The sequence below is a fragment of the Neolamprologus brichardi genome, chromosome 3, assembly GCF_056152115.1.
Source record: "Neolamprologus brichardi isolate AB-2024 chromosome 3, ASM5615211v1, whole genome shotgun sequence".
Lineage (NCBI taxonomy): Eukaryota > Metazoa > Chordata > Actinopteri > Cichliformes > Cichlidae > Neolamprologus > Neolamprologus brichardi.
The window spans coordinates 32,363,209-32,375,765 of NC_142106.1; the positions used below are offsets into that span (position 1 = coordinate 32,363,209).

General features: G+C 43.4%; 2 protein-coding genes across 2 annotated transcripts; one reads left to right on the forward strand and one right to left on the reverse strand.

Annotated features, from left to right (window-relative positions):
- The first annotated feature begins 439 nt into the window (after positions 1-439).
- On the forward strand, positions 440-7,089 carry tinf2 (TERF1 (TRF1)-interacting nuclear factor 2). The gene is made up of 10 exons (XM_087836943.1): positions 440-1,020; positions 1,139-1,341; positions 2,623-2,712; positions 3,894-3,989; positions 4,065-4,175; positions 4,303-4,426; positions 4,514-5,342; positions 5,742-5,800; positions 5,880-5,956; positions 6,628-7,089. The coding sequence occupies exons 1-10, from the start codon at positions 993-995 to the stop codon at positions 6,745-6,747; spliced, it is 1,737 nt and encodes a 578-aa protein (XP_087693069.1). The 5' UTR covers positions 440-992; the 3' UTR covers positions 6,748-7,089.
- Positions 6,259-12,555, reverse strand: dhrs4 (dehydrogenase/reductase (SDR family) member 4). Its single transcript, XM_087836916.1, has 9 exons — positions 12,423-12,555; positions 12,138-12,253; positions 11,686-11,863; positions 9,043-9,144; positions 8,753-8,823; positions 8,609-8,660; positions 7,870-8,004; positions 7,705-7,760; positions 6,259-7,622 (listed from the first exon to the last, which is right to left on the reverse strand). Exons 2-9 carry the CDS (start codon positions 12,248-12,250, stop codon positions 7,508-7,510), a joined length of 822 nt encoding a protein of 273 aa, XP_087693042.1. The 5' UTR covers positions 12,251-12,253; positions 12,423-12,555; the 3' UTR covers positions 6,259-7,507.
- Between the last annotated feature and the right edge of the window lie 2 nt (positions 12,556-12,557).

Genomic DNA, 12,557 nt, shown 5'->3' on the forward strand with positions numbered 1-12,557 from the left:
GTAGTGTGATGGTCTGGGGTTGCTTTGCTTCTTCAGGATGGCTTGCTGTAATTGTTATAACCATGAGTTCTGCTCTTTACCAGAAAATCCTGATGACACTCCCTGAAGGCCAAGTTCACCTGGGCTATGGACAAGACCAACGATCCAAAACACATCAGCAATTTGACCTCTGAATGGCTTTAAAAAAAGTCAAAATTCCTCCAATGTGACGTGAAACACTTATTGCAAGTTATTGCAAACACTTGACTGCAGTTTTTGCTGCCAAGTTGGGCACAACCAGTTATTAGGTTTAGGTGGCAGTTATTTTTTTCAGAGGATCAGGTAGATTTGTACAGATTTTATTTCGCCTTAATAAATAAAATTATCATCTAAAAACTGCAATTTAGAAACAGAAAATAAACACTTTCAGGTCGTTTTAAAGATATAAACTAAATTAATTATTAAATTAATCTAAATTAATCTTTTCTGATATTCCTCGCCTCAGCTAATATATAATTTTCATTTCTATTTACCTTTTTTCCATTAGATTTTTTCTTTAAATCATGAAGTGTTGGCTGGCAGGCAACGTCAATACGTCATTTCCTGAAACCAGATTGGGTGCGCTTGTGTAAAACGTTTCAACACACGCCAGGGGTGGAGTATTGTGTTTTGTATTCATAAATCTGAAGCACCGCCCATTCGGCAGATTCCAATGAACACTGCGAATGACTGTAAGCCTGTCAGTGAAGGCGGGAGGACGAGAAGGCAAACTTTTGATGGACGTGAACGAGCTTTATTTGCATCGCGGGAACAACAGCAGTGTCATTTATGTTTATCAACAGGTGACTCCAAACAGTACTTGAGCTAGAATGTGTTATTATTCCTAAATAAGTTCCTCAGCATTCAGTGTTAGTGCCCGTGCTATTTTGAAGCTCATTGCGGTTAGAAGCGCTCCGAGTTGCTAAGCTAACGTCAACTTTAGAGCCGGTTTCCTTCTGGACTTTTTCAGTGGAATGGCCCCCAGAAAACCAAAGGGAAGCGGTAAGCGTAACGTTTAAACTGGACGTGTGGCGATTGATGCCACTATTTCCAACTTTTACTGTCAGGAGCTCATGCAAGTGTGATTCAGTACTGTAGTCTATTTTTGTTTCTTGCGCAGATGCCAGACTTCCTTTCGCTGCTCTCCAGCTGCTTGCCCCGCCTGTGCGTCTGGTGTCTGCAGCCCTGTGGAAGGTGCTGAAGCGGAGGGATGTGATGCAGTATGGGGTTGTGGAGGAGTTCGTGACATCTTCCTGTGAGGCTGTGCCTGGGTTGCTCACTGTGAGACACCAGGGCAGGCTGACAGTGGGGCTGAGAGCAAGAGTGAGTATAACAGGAGAAGGGAAATCGGATTTAAATGTGTGCTTGAACCACTGCACTGTGTCCAAGAATGGCACAGTCCCAGTCTCCACCTCTGCAGCTTTAGCCTGGAGTTTGCATGGTTATTAGGGCTTTGACATAGTATTAAAAAGGAAGCAAGTTGCTCTAAACCACGGGTAGGCAACTCCAGGCCTCAAGTGCCGGTGTCCTGCAGGTTTTAGACATCACCCTGTGTCAACACACCTGAAACAAATCATTAGTTCATTCCCAGGCCTCTGGAGAACTTCAAGACATGTTGAGGAGGTAATTTAGCCATTTGAATCAGCTGTGTTGGATCAAGGACGCATCTAAAACCTGCAGGACACCGGCACTCGAGGCCTGGAGTTGCCTACCCCTGCTCTAAACACTCCCTGAAAACCCTTCAGTTGATCCAAAATGCTGCCGTGAGAGTACTGACAGGGACTAGAAAAACAGAGCATATTTCTCCTATATTGGCTTCCCTTCGTTGGATCCCTGTTAAATCCAGAATTTAAAATCCTTCTTCTTGCATACAGCTTTTTATTAATAGACCTTATATTATCCCTACAGTACACTTCCCTGTGAGAGTGCGGGTTTACTTGTGGTTCCTACAGTATTTAAAAGTAGAATGGGAAGGAGAGCCTTCAGCTTTCAGGCCCCTCTTCTGAGGAACCAGTTCCCAGTTTGGATTTTGGAGAGACACTGTCACTACTTATAAGATTATGTTACTCATTTTGATCCAGAATACTGTAGGGTCTTTATATTACAGTATAAAGTGCCTCGAGGTGGACTGAATTTTAGACCAGTGGGGAAAAAATATAAAGACAAACTAAATCTTTGAACCTTTCAGTTACGAACCTTTCAGCAGACAGACGTTAGTGCCTATGTTATGCCCCTCAGCACTTGTTGACACCGCTCTGTGCCTCAAACTGGTCTGACACTTCATGGTTGAGTTGCTGTGGTCCATAAACACTTTCACTTTGCAATAACACCACTAAGAGTTGATGCTTGAATATCTAGGAGGGAAGAAACCTCACAAACTGACTTGTAACAACAGTAGCAGTTACCACACACTCATTCTCACACCATGCAGACCTTTTTATAGAAGAGAGGAAAAACACACCAGTGATGCAAAATTACAAAAATATGATGGCGGTCCTATCGGAGGCTATGAGAGTGGAGGCGGGGACTGTACCTGGTGTTTCTCTGTAGTCAGATGATCTTTACCTCATTCTTTTTTTGTTTGTTTGTTTGTTTTTTAACAAGTTGATCTTGGAGCTGTGCAGTTCACAGCCTGATGCTGAGGTGATTGAGGAACACCTGGAAAGAGTCCGTGTACCTGCTGGAACTTCTTCAGTAAGTGACCTCACAGATCACACTGCCATTTTTGACAACTTTTATTCTGTGCCGAAAATGTGATACTGATTTTCCTCAGTTTTCTCATATTCCTTCTGCTCTGTGATTGATTCATTTCAGGCACTGACCACAAAACATGGAGCTGATTTCGGAATTAAACATTGCTCAGTTGAACCTTTGATATTTAGGGAAGAGCTCATAGTAGGGCTGCACGATTTTGCATAAAATGAGAATCACGATTTTTTTGGCTTAGAATTGAGATCACGATTTTCTTTTCCAGTATAAATATTTATTGCGCTTATTAACTGCACATCAACTTCGTAACAGTTGAGACTAAACATAAAAACAATAAATAAACATAAAAACAACAAATGTGTCACGTTTTGTGGTTGCCGCAAAATGTTGTACTGCTCGAAATTCCATCTCCACCGTTGCTCGACACTGCGTGTATAGAGCAGGTAGTGCAACAATAGAAAAATAGTTGCGGGACGGCACTGTGTAGCGTTTGTCTAGGGTGTTGATCATTTTCCTAAATCCCTCGTTTTGCACAGTGTTGATGGGAGCCATATCTTTGGTCAGGTGATAAGTGATAGCCTCCATAATTTCTTTGTGCCTGCGGGAGTTCGATGTGTATAGGGAAGCGCTGTATAAGGTTCCCGCTATTGATGTTTGGGTGGTTGACCGGGACGGATTTTCTCCTGTCACTTTCTCGTCATCTCTGACGTGTTCTCCGTTGTTTTTTCCCTGCTAATTTTAGCATCACACGGCACAGCTTCTGTATCACGTGGTATAAGGCTCCGCCCTTGTCATTTGTTGAGCAGGAAGAGTGAGCGCTTGTTTTCATGCAGATTACGTCCCGGATCAAAATGCGGTACAATCGTCGTCGTCTTTTTTTTTTTTTTTTTTTTTTAAATCGTTGTCATTTGGAAATGAGATCGCACATAAGTATGAATCGAGATCACGATTTTCTAACGATTAATCGTGCAGCCCTATCTCATAGTGTGTTGCAGCACAGTACTTGTAGCTGTATATTTGCATTGTGATGCAAAGATTATGTATTCAAAAAGACGATGTGCCAAATGGGGATTTTTATGTTACCAATCTACATGTTTTATTTGCTTACTTGCAGATTTCCTGATTGTGGAGAAAATAAATGTAATTTCTTCTCTTTTTCTTCCCAGAGTAAGGATGTAAAACTGATGAGAACAGTGAGAGATTTCCATTCTTTGATTCACACGTTCCTCACAGACCCAGCGATTAGAGAGAAGTTCTACAAAGTGAGTACCTCGCCTCTACAGCACACACTTCAGCACCTCCACCTGCTGATGAACTTTTACACCCTCTCCTGACAGGAAGTGTTTCCTGTGGATTATGGAGCAACGTTTGACCAGGAGCTGGAGAAGCTGCTGTGGGAGTTTTTGGTTCGACTGGACCAGTTGCTTCCTGTTCCCAACCTAGTACAGGTAATGAGAAAACGGCTGTTTCCATAGCGTTAGACATGATTTATTGCTCTTATCATCACTGCTTTAACAGTTTCTGTGTGCAAGAATTGATCTAATATTTGGGTTTTATTTTTATTTTTTTTGTCAGACTGTAGCGTGGCTCAGTGACGCCCCCCCTGTCCTGGAGGAGTGTGCACGGGCAGCCACGCAGCCCCAGCTCCTGAAGATTTTACTTCAGCATGAAACCTGCCTTGGCCACCTGCAGTCAGCAGGTTGAAAAAGATAAGATCTGTGTTGTGACGACTGTGACAGGAAGACTTTGAGTGTCAGCTCATGATAATGCTCTTTGCTCTTTACAGCGTCACTACCTCCAAATATGGGAGACTCCATCCTGGCTTCACTTTCTCTGCCACCATCCGGAAGAGTCCCATCAGATCAGCCGACAGCAGCCAGGAAGTTGTCAGTGGATGAATCTGAGGGCGCCGAGCCAAAAAGCAAACCTTCATTTATCGCACCTGTTATTGGACTAATATCGAATGAAGACGTCCCGGTCTTGAACTCTGGCATTAAAAGAACACAGAGAAGTGATGGTCCAGCTGACAATGCTGGACATGAGCAGCTGAACTCCAAATTCACCTCAGTGAAACAGAGGCCAAAAGCCAAAGATAAAGGAGCGAAAGAAGGGCGAGAGCAGCTGGAGGAGGGATGCACCCTAAGTCAAAGGAATGGGGTGAAGCGCAAGAACTCTGACAGAGGAGAAAGCGATTTGGAGGAGGAAGAAGTTCTAAGTGTAACAACACCCGTGGAAAAGAGACTGAGCGGGCAGACGCAGAGTAAAGGTGACCAGAGGAGGAAGGAAGGCCGAGCAGAAACTATAAGAAAAGAGGGATGCAGCAGGGAAGTCCTGGCAGCCCGGATGAGAAAGCTAGGTGTTAGAACACTATATCACCCTGAAGATCAACACCTCTACTCTGTTTTTGTCGATTGTCTGATCATGGAGCCCAGGGTTGTCATCGAAGAAATGTCAGCTGCTTCTCTCAGGGCTAGTACATCTGGGACAGAGGAAACATCCTCTTACCAGGCACAAAACGAGCAGAGGAGGAAGTCACCGGCCACAACGACACTGCAGAGACAGACAAGCAGCCATCTGTCGTCTGACACGGAGTCTTCCGGCTCGCAAGACAAAGAGTAAGGGACTAAAGTGCATAATGGCAATAAACCAAGCACTCTGGTCTGTGTGAATAAGTAATATATGGGTAATGCTATGGCTGTATATTTGTTTAAGAACATGTTTGAAGTAAAAATGGATATTGTGGTTCAGTCAACTTGTTTAAACATGGTATAAACTGTCTAAATACAATAAAAACATCTGATTTAGCTCCACAGATTTCTGGTTTCTTTTGTCTGATATTAATGACTTAACTATGTGCAGCTAGATCACACACACTGATCCACATTTGTACTTCAGTGTTTTCTGGTTGCCTTTAGACTTCAGTTAGAAGTGCACGAAGCTAAGCAGGTCAGCTCGATGCCCCCCCCCCTGTGATTAGTCACCAGTTAACAGCTACTGTTGTTTCCCCTCAACAGAAACCATCCTGCACTACACAGCACGAGAAGCTCTCCCTCTCAGCAGCAGAGTGACACAGGTGAATGTAGGGTGTAATTATGTAAGAAATGTATCACCTGCAAAGGTTTGAGCTTATGTGTGTTTACTGTTCTGTTCAGAGGTGCTGGGCAGTGCAGAAGATGACGACTACGTGGCTGATTCAGAGGATGAGGCGACGAAGAACTTCAAAGTCAGGGTGCGTATGCAGAACACATCCAGTCTTAGCTTTCATTATGCCTGAATGATGTACAGTTTCAGACAAAATAGTATAAATGGGGGTGTAAAGCATAAGACTCGGGGGGGGCCAAAATCGGCCTGGCAAGGACTTCAATCTGGCACATTGGGTGGCTTTGTAAAATGTGGAGGGCATGAATTGCAGGCTCAAATACATTTTCATAAATTCTTACAGCTCTTCCTGCTTATAGAGCGCCGTCATGGCCATTCAGACTTCACCAAAGTAATTAATAGATAAAAGTAAATGACAACACATTGCTGTTTTCTTTGTTTTTCTTTATAATTCACTCACAGAAATTAAAAAAAATATAAAACAAAATCATTGTTTTATAATTACAAGACCTTTTCTGTATATTTATGCATTGATTTACAGTTTAAGCCCAAAGATTAAGGCTGACATTTCTCTCATAGCTGAACAACTGAGATGTGCTGAGGCTTGTTTTTCTCATTTTAGATCTCAGGGGTTAAATGTGCAATTAAACGTGTTTACACTGATAGAAAGACGAGTTTCTCTGGTCCGGCTCACTCAGGACTAAAACAGTGTAAAATGAGTTTGACGACCCTGCTGTAACTGATGCCTGTAACACAGTAAACTCTTATTCTTAGTGCTTTGAATCCCTTTGTCTCCCCCAGCTGTTTATGAAACGCTACTACAAGACCAAACACGGCACCTACGTGCCCACCCTGAGGGAGTTTTGGAAACCTGCGATGACCCGGCGCCGCTTATTGTCTGCTGGACACAAACGGAGGTGATGAAATGATTTTTTGTCCTCTACCGGCAACATGGTCAGAAAGAATAACATGTTTTTAAATGCTATTGAGACTGATAGACACTTTTATCTTCCATTTGCTTGAAATAAACCTGACTCAGGGCGATTAAAACTTGAACAGGTGCTTTGACATCGTGGATAAACGTAGCCACGGTTACAGGCAGTGTCATACAGCTTTTTTAAATCATTTAAATTGTATTTTTTAAAAACATATCTATATTGTCTGTTACAAATGTGAGATTTTTAACTTGCAATATGTAATATCTCTGTTAATAAAGTTTGTGATGTTTTGTATGAAATGAAATGCAAAATAAAAACTAGTTGATGATGACACTGGTGCACGCTCCATTTGGTTCATCAATGAAGCCGAAGCTCGCAAACGGCTCCTGACGTTCAGCTCATGTAATGACTGATATTACATCAGTTTATAAAACCCTCCCTGGCCTGTAAATCATGTTTATGCACTGAAATAGCTTTTATCGCATAGCTGCTGCAGTTTGAAATGACACATTTCCTCATTTAAAATTAATTATTTTCTTTTACAAAAACATCAGATTTTTCATTAGAAACCTTTACACAACAAAAATCAACCTGGAAACTCAAGACGCTCACAGTAACCCAGAGCTCTCTCTGCTTCATTATATTGGTTTATCTTAGTGTGTTGCAGCTCCTGCGCTAAGCTTAGTTGTCTTAGCTGCCAGCACTTCAGAAAAATAGAAGAAATCAAATTAAAAACGATGCGTTCAAAGTCGACAGTTCATCCCTCCGGTCACTGTGATGGTCTCTCCGGTGATGTAGGACGCTTCCTTGGAGCACAAGAACGCGATCACACCTCCAATTTCCTCCGGTTCTCCAACTCTGACAGGAGAGGCAAATTCAACGTGTCAAATCCTGGACTCTGAATATTACCAACAAGCTTTCCTGTGACCTTGAACTTCACCTTTTAATGCATAGCTGCTTTTTGAACTCATCCGCAATGCCTTCATTCTGCCACAGCTGGAACAAAAGAGTTTATTATAAAAAGTACAACACTAATACGAGAAAGCACGACTGAAATGCAACAAAAACCACATTTTTCGCAAAGGACTCCAGCGCGTGTCCTCACCGCAGAGCTGAAGCGGGTCTTGATTATTCCAGGGGCCACGCAGTTCACTCTTATGTTGCTCTGAGCCAGCTCAGGGGCCAGAGCCCGGGTTAGACCCAGCAAGGCCGTCTTACTCACGCTGTAAGGACCCAAAGCCTGGAGAAGTGCACGTGCACGCCACGTGAACAGGTTTGCAGAAACAAAACAGAGCATGTCACTTCTTTACATTCAGGTTTATGTTTCACTGGCTTTAATGATAGTCATGTGCATATATCCATTATTAGCTGCTTTCAGCTGCTTCCTTATTAACACGGCGCCACAGCGGGTGCCTCTGCATGTTTGACTTGGCACATTTTTTATGCCAGATGCCCTTCCAGACACAACCGCCAAGGGACTTTTATGTTCTCCTGAAATCAAACCGGTACGGTTAGGTAAATGTATAAACCACTACACTAAGACTACCTTACCAAACAGGGTTTCTAAGACTTTTCTCCCACTTCAAAAGCCATAAAAGCTCAGGCTCCACACCTCAAGATTATCACACCACACCGCTAATGCAGTGTCAAACACTGGCAGATACTGGAGTCTGTGAGTAACATAGAGGCTTAACATTACAGCTTTTCTCCAGAGAATTGCTTTCTCACTTCCATCTCTATGTCTCGATGTGATGTAAGGAGGCGACCAACCAATCCTGACTGCACTGATGAGATTCAGTCACAGCACCACACGAATTCCTGCCAAGGAGAAATTCCTCACTGACCTGCATTGGTTGGTATCCAGCCACAGATGACACAAATATGACATTTCCACCTCTGAAAGAAAAACACAAACCTGTGAGAGGTGTTAAAAATATTACAGCAGGCAGGTTTTTATGGACGCCCCTTTTGGTGCCATTGTCACTCACCCTCTCTTCTCCATATGAGGCGCCACCAGCTTGGTCATGAGGAAGGCTGATTTTACGTTCACGTCTAGGATCTGAAAATGTCGACACAGTGACAGTGAATACTTTAAATAACAGAGTGATCTCTCAAGTTATCATTTTACTAACGTAAACAGCTCTTCAGAACCACATTTTGGATTTATGTTGTTGTTTTATGACAACATATTAGTGCTACTGTATCCTTCATTTAAAAAAAATGCAAATTTATGTCGTACATCATAAATGATTGGTGTGGGCTCAATTTTTGTACGTACCTTATCCCAGACCTCCTCTGTGGAGTCCATGATGTTTCCAAAGAAAGGATTGACTGCTGCATTGGACACCAGGATGTCAATGGCCCCACACCGATCCAGAGTCTGTACCAAACACAGAGCCAAGCACTCGTTCACGCTATTACACAGTGACGCCAACAAGTGGAGGAAATTTGCATGCACTTCATCTCTTAATGCAGTTTGAGTCACAAAAGCAGCTGCTGATGTGAACCACGCTTTGCACAAAAGATGAACTGTTTGCTTTCATGAAACTCTTACAAAGTCGTGTAAAAGACACTGTTCAGCAATCACAATCAGATACACTGTCTAAAACTCAAAGCATTTTACTTGTGTGGCCGCTGTCGTCCTTAAAAACAAGCGTTGAATACAATAAGTTCAAAGGTACGCCACTAAATACTAAACAAAGTCCAAAAGGAGCTCAGAGGAAAAGCTAAAGGAATGGCTGGAGCTGGTTCACGTCTGTCTTAATGACTCTACCATGCAGGCATGTTTTACGTGGCAGGACTCCACAGAAGAAACCACAAAAAAAATGTAAAAAAACCTCCACTAAAGTTTTCCACAGAGCACCTTAGCAGTCCACGGTGCTTCTGGGAAACGTCTGCAGTCTGATGAATTGTCTGAATTGCTCATGAGCAGTTGAGTGATGCAGCATGACAGCGACCCCAACCTTAAAAATACAGCAGACCAAGAAAATCTGCTTCACCTTAAACCCATCGGTTATTGTGGAATGACATCACGGACCAGACATCCTAATATGGCTGAGCTGGAGTGTCTCTTTAAGACAGAGGGGTCCATTATCCCCCCCTGAGCACGTGAAGCTACAGAAAGTGCTCTAGGTAACCACCAAACCACCAAAAGAGGCTCTGCTAATGGTTCCCACTTACTTTTTCCACCACCACTGAGGATGATGAAAGGGGACTTTTTGCTCACAGTAACATGGCCAGAGTTTCAAATAATGACACCAGCATATGTACAAGTAATCACTGTGAGCCAGAAGCTCAGGCTCAGACCGCCCGAAACGCTCAGCTTCAGACAGCTTGTTCTGCTTTTAGCTCTCTGTGATGTCACTGAGCACAGATATCCTTAACATGCACATCTCAGGCACAAAGCTCTGACTGTGAACACTGAGGTAAACAGAGATAAGCTCCAGACTGTACAAATAGTCTGTTTGTGAGGAGCAGCCAATCAGATGAAAGCACAGCAGTGCGTGATAAGTGGACTTAAATAGCATAGACTTATACAGACTCATTCACCCAGTCACACACACATTCATACGAGCTTTTATCTGTTCACACACACTCAGCAGGTGCAGTCAAACACCGATCCACCAACTCTCTGATTGGTAGATAACCCGCTCTACCACCTGAGCCACAGTGGCTCTTAAACTGTGGGGAAAGCCCTGCAGGTGTGGTGTGGATGATCAGGGACTTTAATGAGTTTGCGTCAGAGCTAAATATGTTAAAACACCAAAGTTACAGAGTAACTAATAACAGATGTAGACAGGCAGCTAAAGGCAAAATTACAGTTTTTGGACAGTTTGGTAAGACCATAAGAGTGGGTTCAGTTCTTCGTGGGAAAGAGCTGTGACAGCAACTTAAATCTTGAAAACGCTTTACATACAGTCCACATTAGAAACGGGAGGTATTTGAAGCAGTCATAGTGGTTCTCTGAGTCGTCCAGTCGCGCACAGCTGTAGTTTCAGTGCTTGTGTTAGCAGCATGCTCTGACTCTGCCCTTCACACTAAGCCTGGCAGAAGTAAGAAGCATCTGGGGTGGAACTATGGCCAGATTTTAACTCATTGCCAATTAGTTACTTATTTCCTGCATAGAAAAAGAGGGAAACTGTAACTGGAAACATTCTTGTTGCTGACAGGTCAGAGGAATGTGGCAGTGAGGGACTTCGGCTTCATATAAAAACATTATAAAAACACATTTTCACAAATAGCAACTTTAAGTGGAACTACATTGAAAAAACAGGGAAAATATCAGGCTAAACTTTATTCTACTAAAATCCAGCTTGGATTCCTTTTTATTGTTAATGATTGATAACAATTGTTAGGTGCACGTTGGCTGAACTTTTCTCCACCTCTCAAGTGGCTCATGCCAGATAAAGTTTCATAGGTTTTTTCACAGAGGATCAACTGAGGGGCTAGACATCCATCCATCCATCCATTCGCTTCCGCTTATCCTTTTCAGTGTCGCGGGGGGGCGCTGGAGCCTATCCCAGCTGTCATAGGGCGAGTGGCGGGGTACACCCTGGACAGGTCGTCAGTCTGTCGCAGGGCCAACACACAGGGACAGACAACCATTCGCGCTTACATTCACTCGCACATTCACACCTAGTGGCAATTTGGATTATCCAATTAACCTATCCCCACAAGCTGCATGTCTTTGGACAGTGGGAGGAAGCCGGAGTACCCGGAGGGAACCCACGCAAACACGGGGAGAACATGCAAACTCCTCCTATTTTGAACCATGAAACTACTCTAATAGAGTCCAAGAGTAAAAATAGATTTAGAAATGAGCACCCATTTAATAGTTGTGTTATAATAAAGAGCCAAAGCTTGGTCTTGTATAGTTTATGTGCTGCTCTAACACCTCTGAGCACGATGGACGGCTTCTTACCATCTGAACCAGTTTTTCTCGGTCTTCCCCTTTCCCGACATTACAGGTTGTTCCAGTCACTTGGATGCTCTGGCTCTGCAGCAGTGCCACAGCTTTGTCTACATTGGCCTGCCGCCGGCTGCTCACAACCACATGGGCACCTCTTTTTCCCAGAGCCTGAGCCGCAGCCAGCCCGATTCTGAGGAGGGGGGAGAAGAGCTCTATGATGCATCGCTTTAACCCCTTTACAGCTGTAATTACTCTCATGAATGTGCTGAATCTGAGAAATAAGCATTTTAGACCATACACAAAACAATCAAACAAACATGGACTAAGCTCTTGTATTACTAATTCTCCAATAATCAGTGATTTGTCATGATTGGAGACAGGTGACTAACACAGTCCTTGCTTGGTTACTGTTTGGTTTTTCCTGGACAGCACCAACAATCGGGGGTCAATCACGTCATTCTTACCCATCTGTGGAGGCAGTGACTATGGCTACTTTGCCAGAAAGACTGCTTTGAGACATATTTCTTTGACCAGCTGTAAGATTGGTCCTAAGGCACCTGAATACACTCCTCAGCATCACCTGTGGACAGAGAGCACGCACGGATATGTTTTCAGCGCAAACAGCAGTTAAGTAGGGCAGAGGCCATGCACTTTGTTGAGCTCTCATTCCCAACTTTATTGTCACTCGCAGTCCGACACTTTACAAAGCAAATGCAGTTGTGCAAATGTGACGAAGAGGATTGTCTCACCCTGCAATGCACGAAAAGCTCAACACGAAGAGGTGCAGAGGAATAGTTTGATAAAAGACTCTCAAAGACCTTTGACTACTGACGATTCGTGTCGCTACAGTCGATATTTTCCGGGTAAACGTTCCCCTGTCAAAA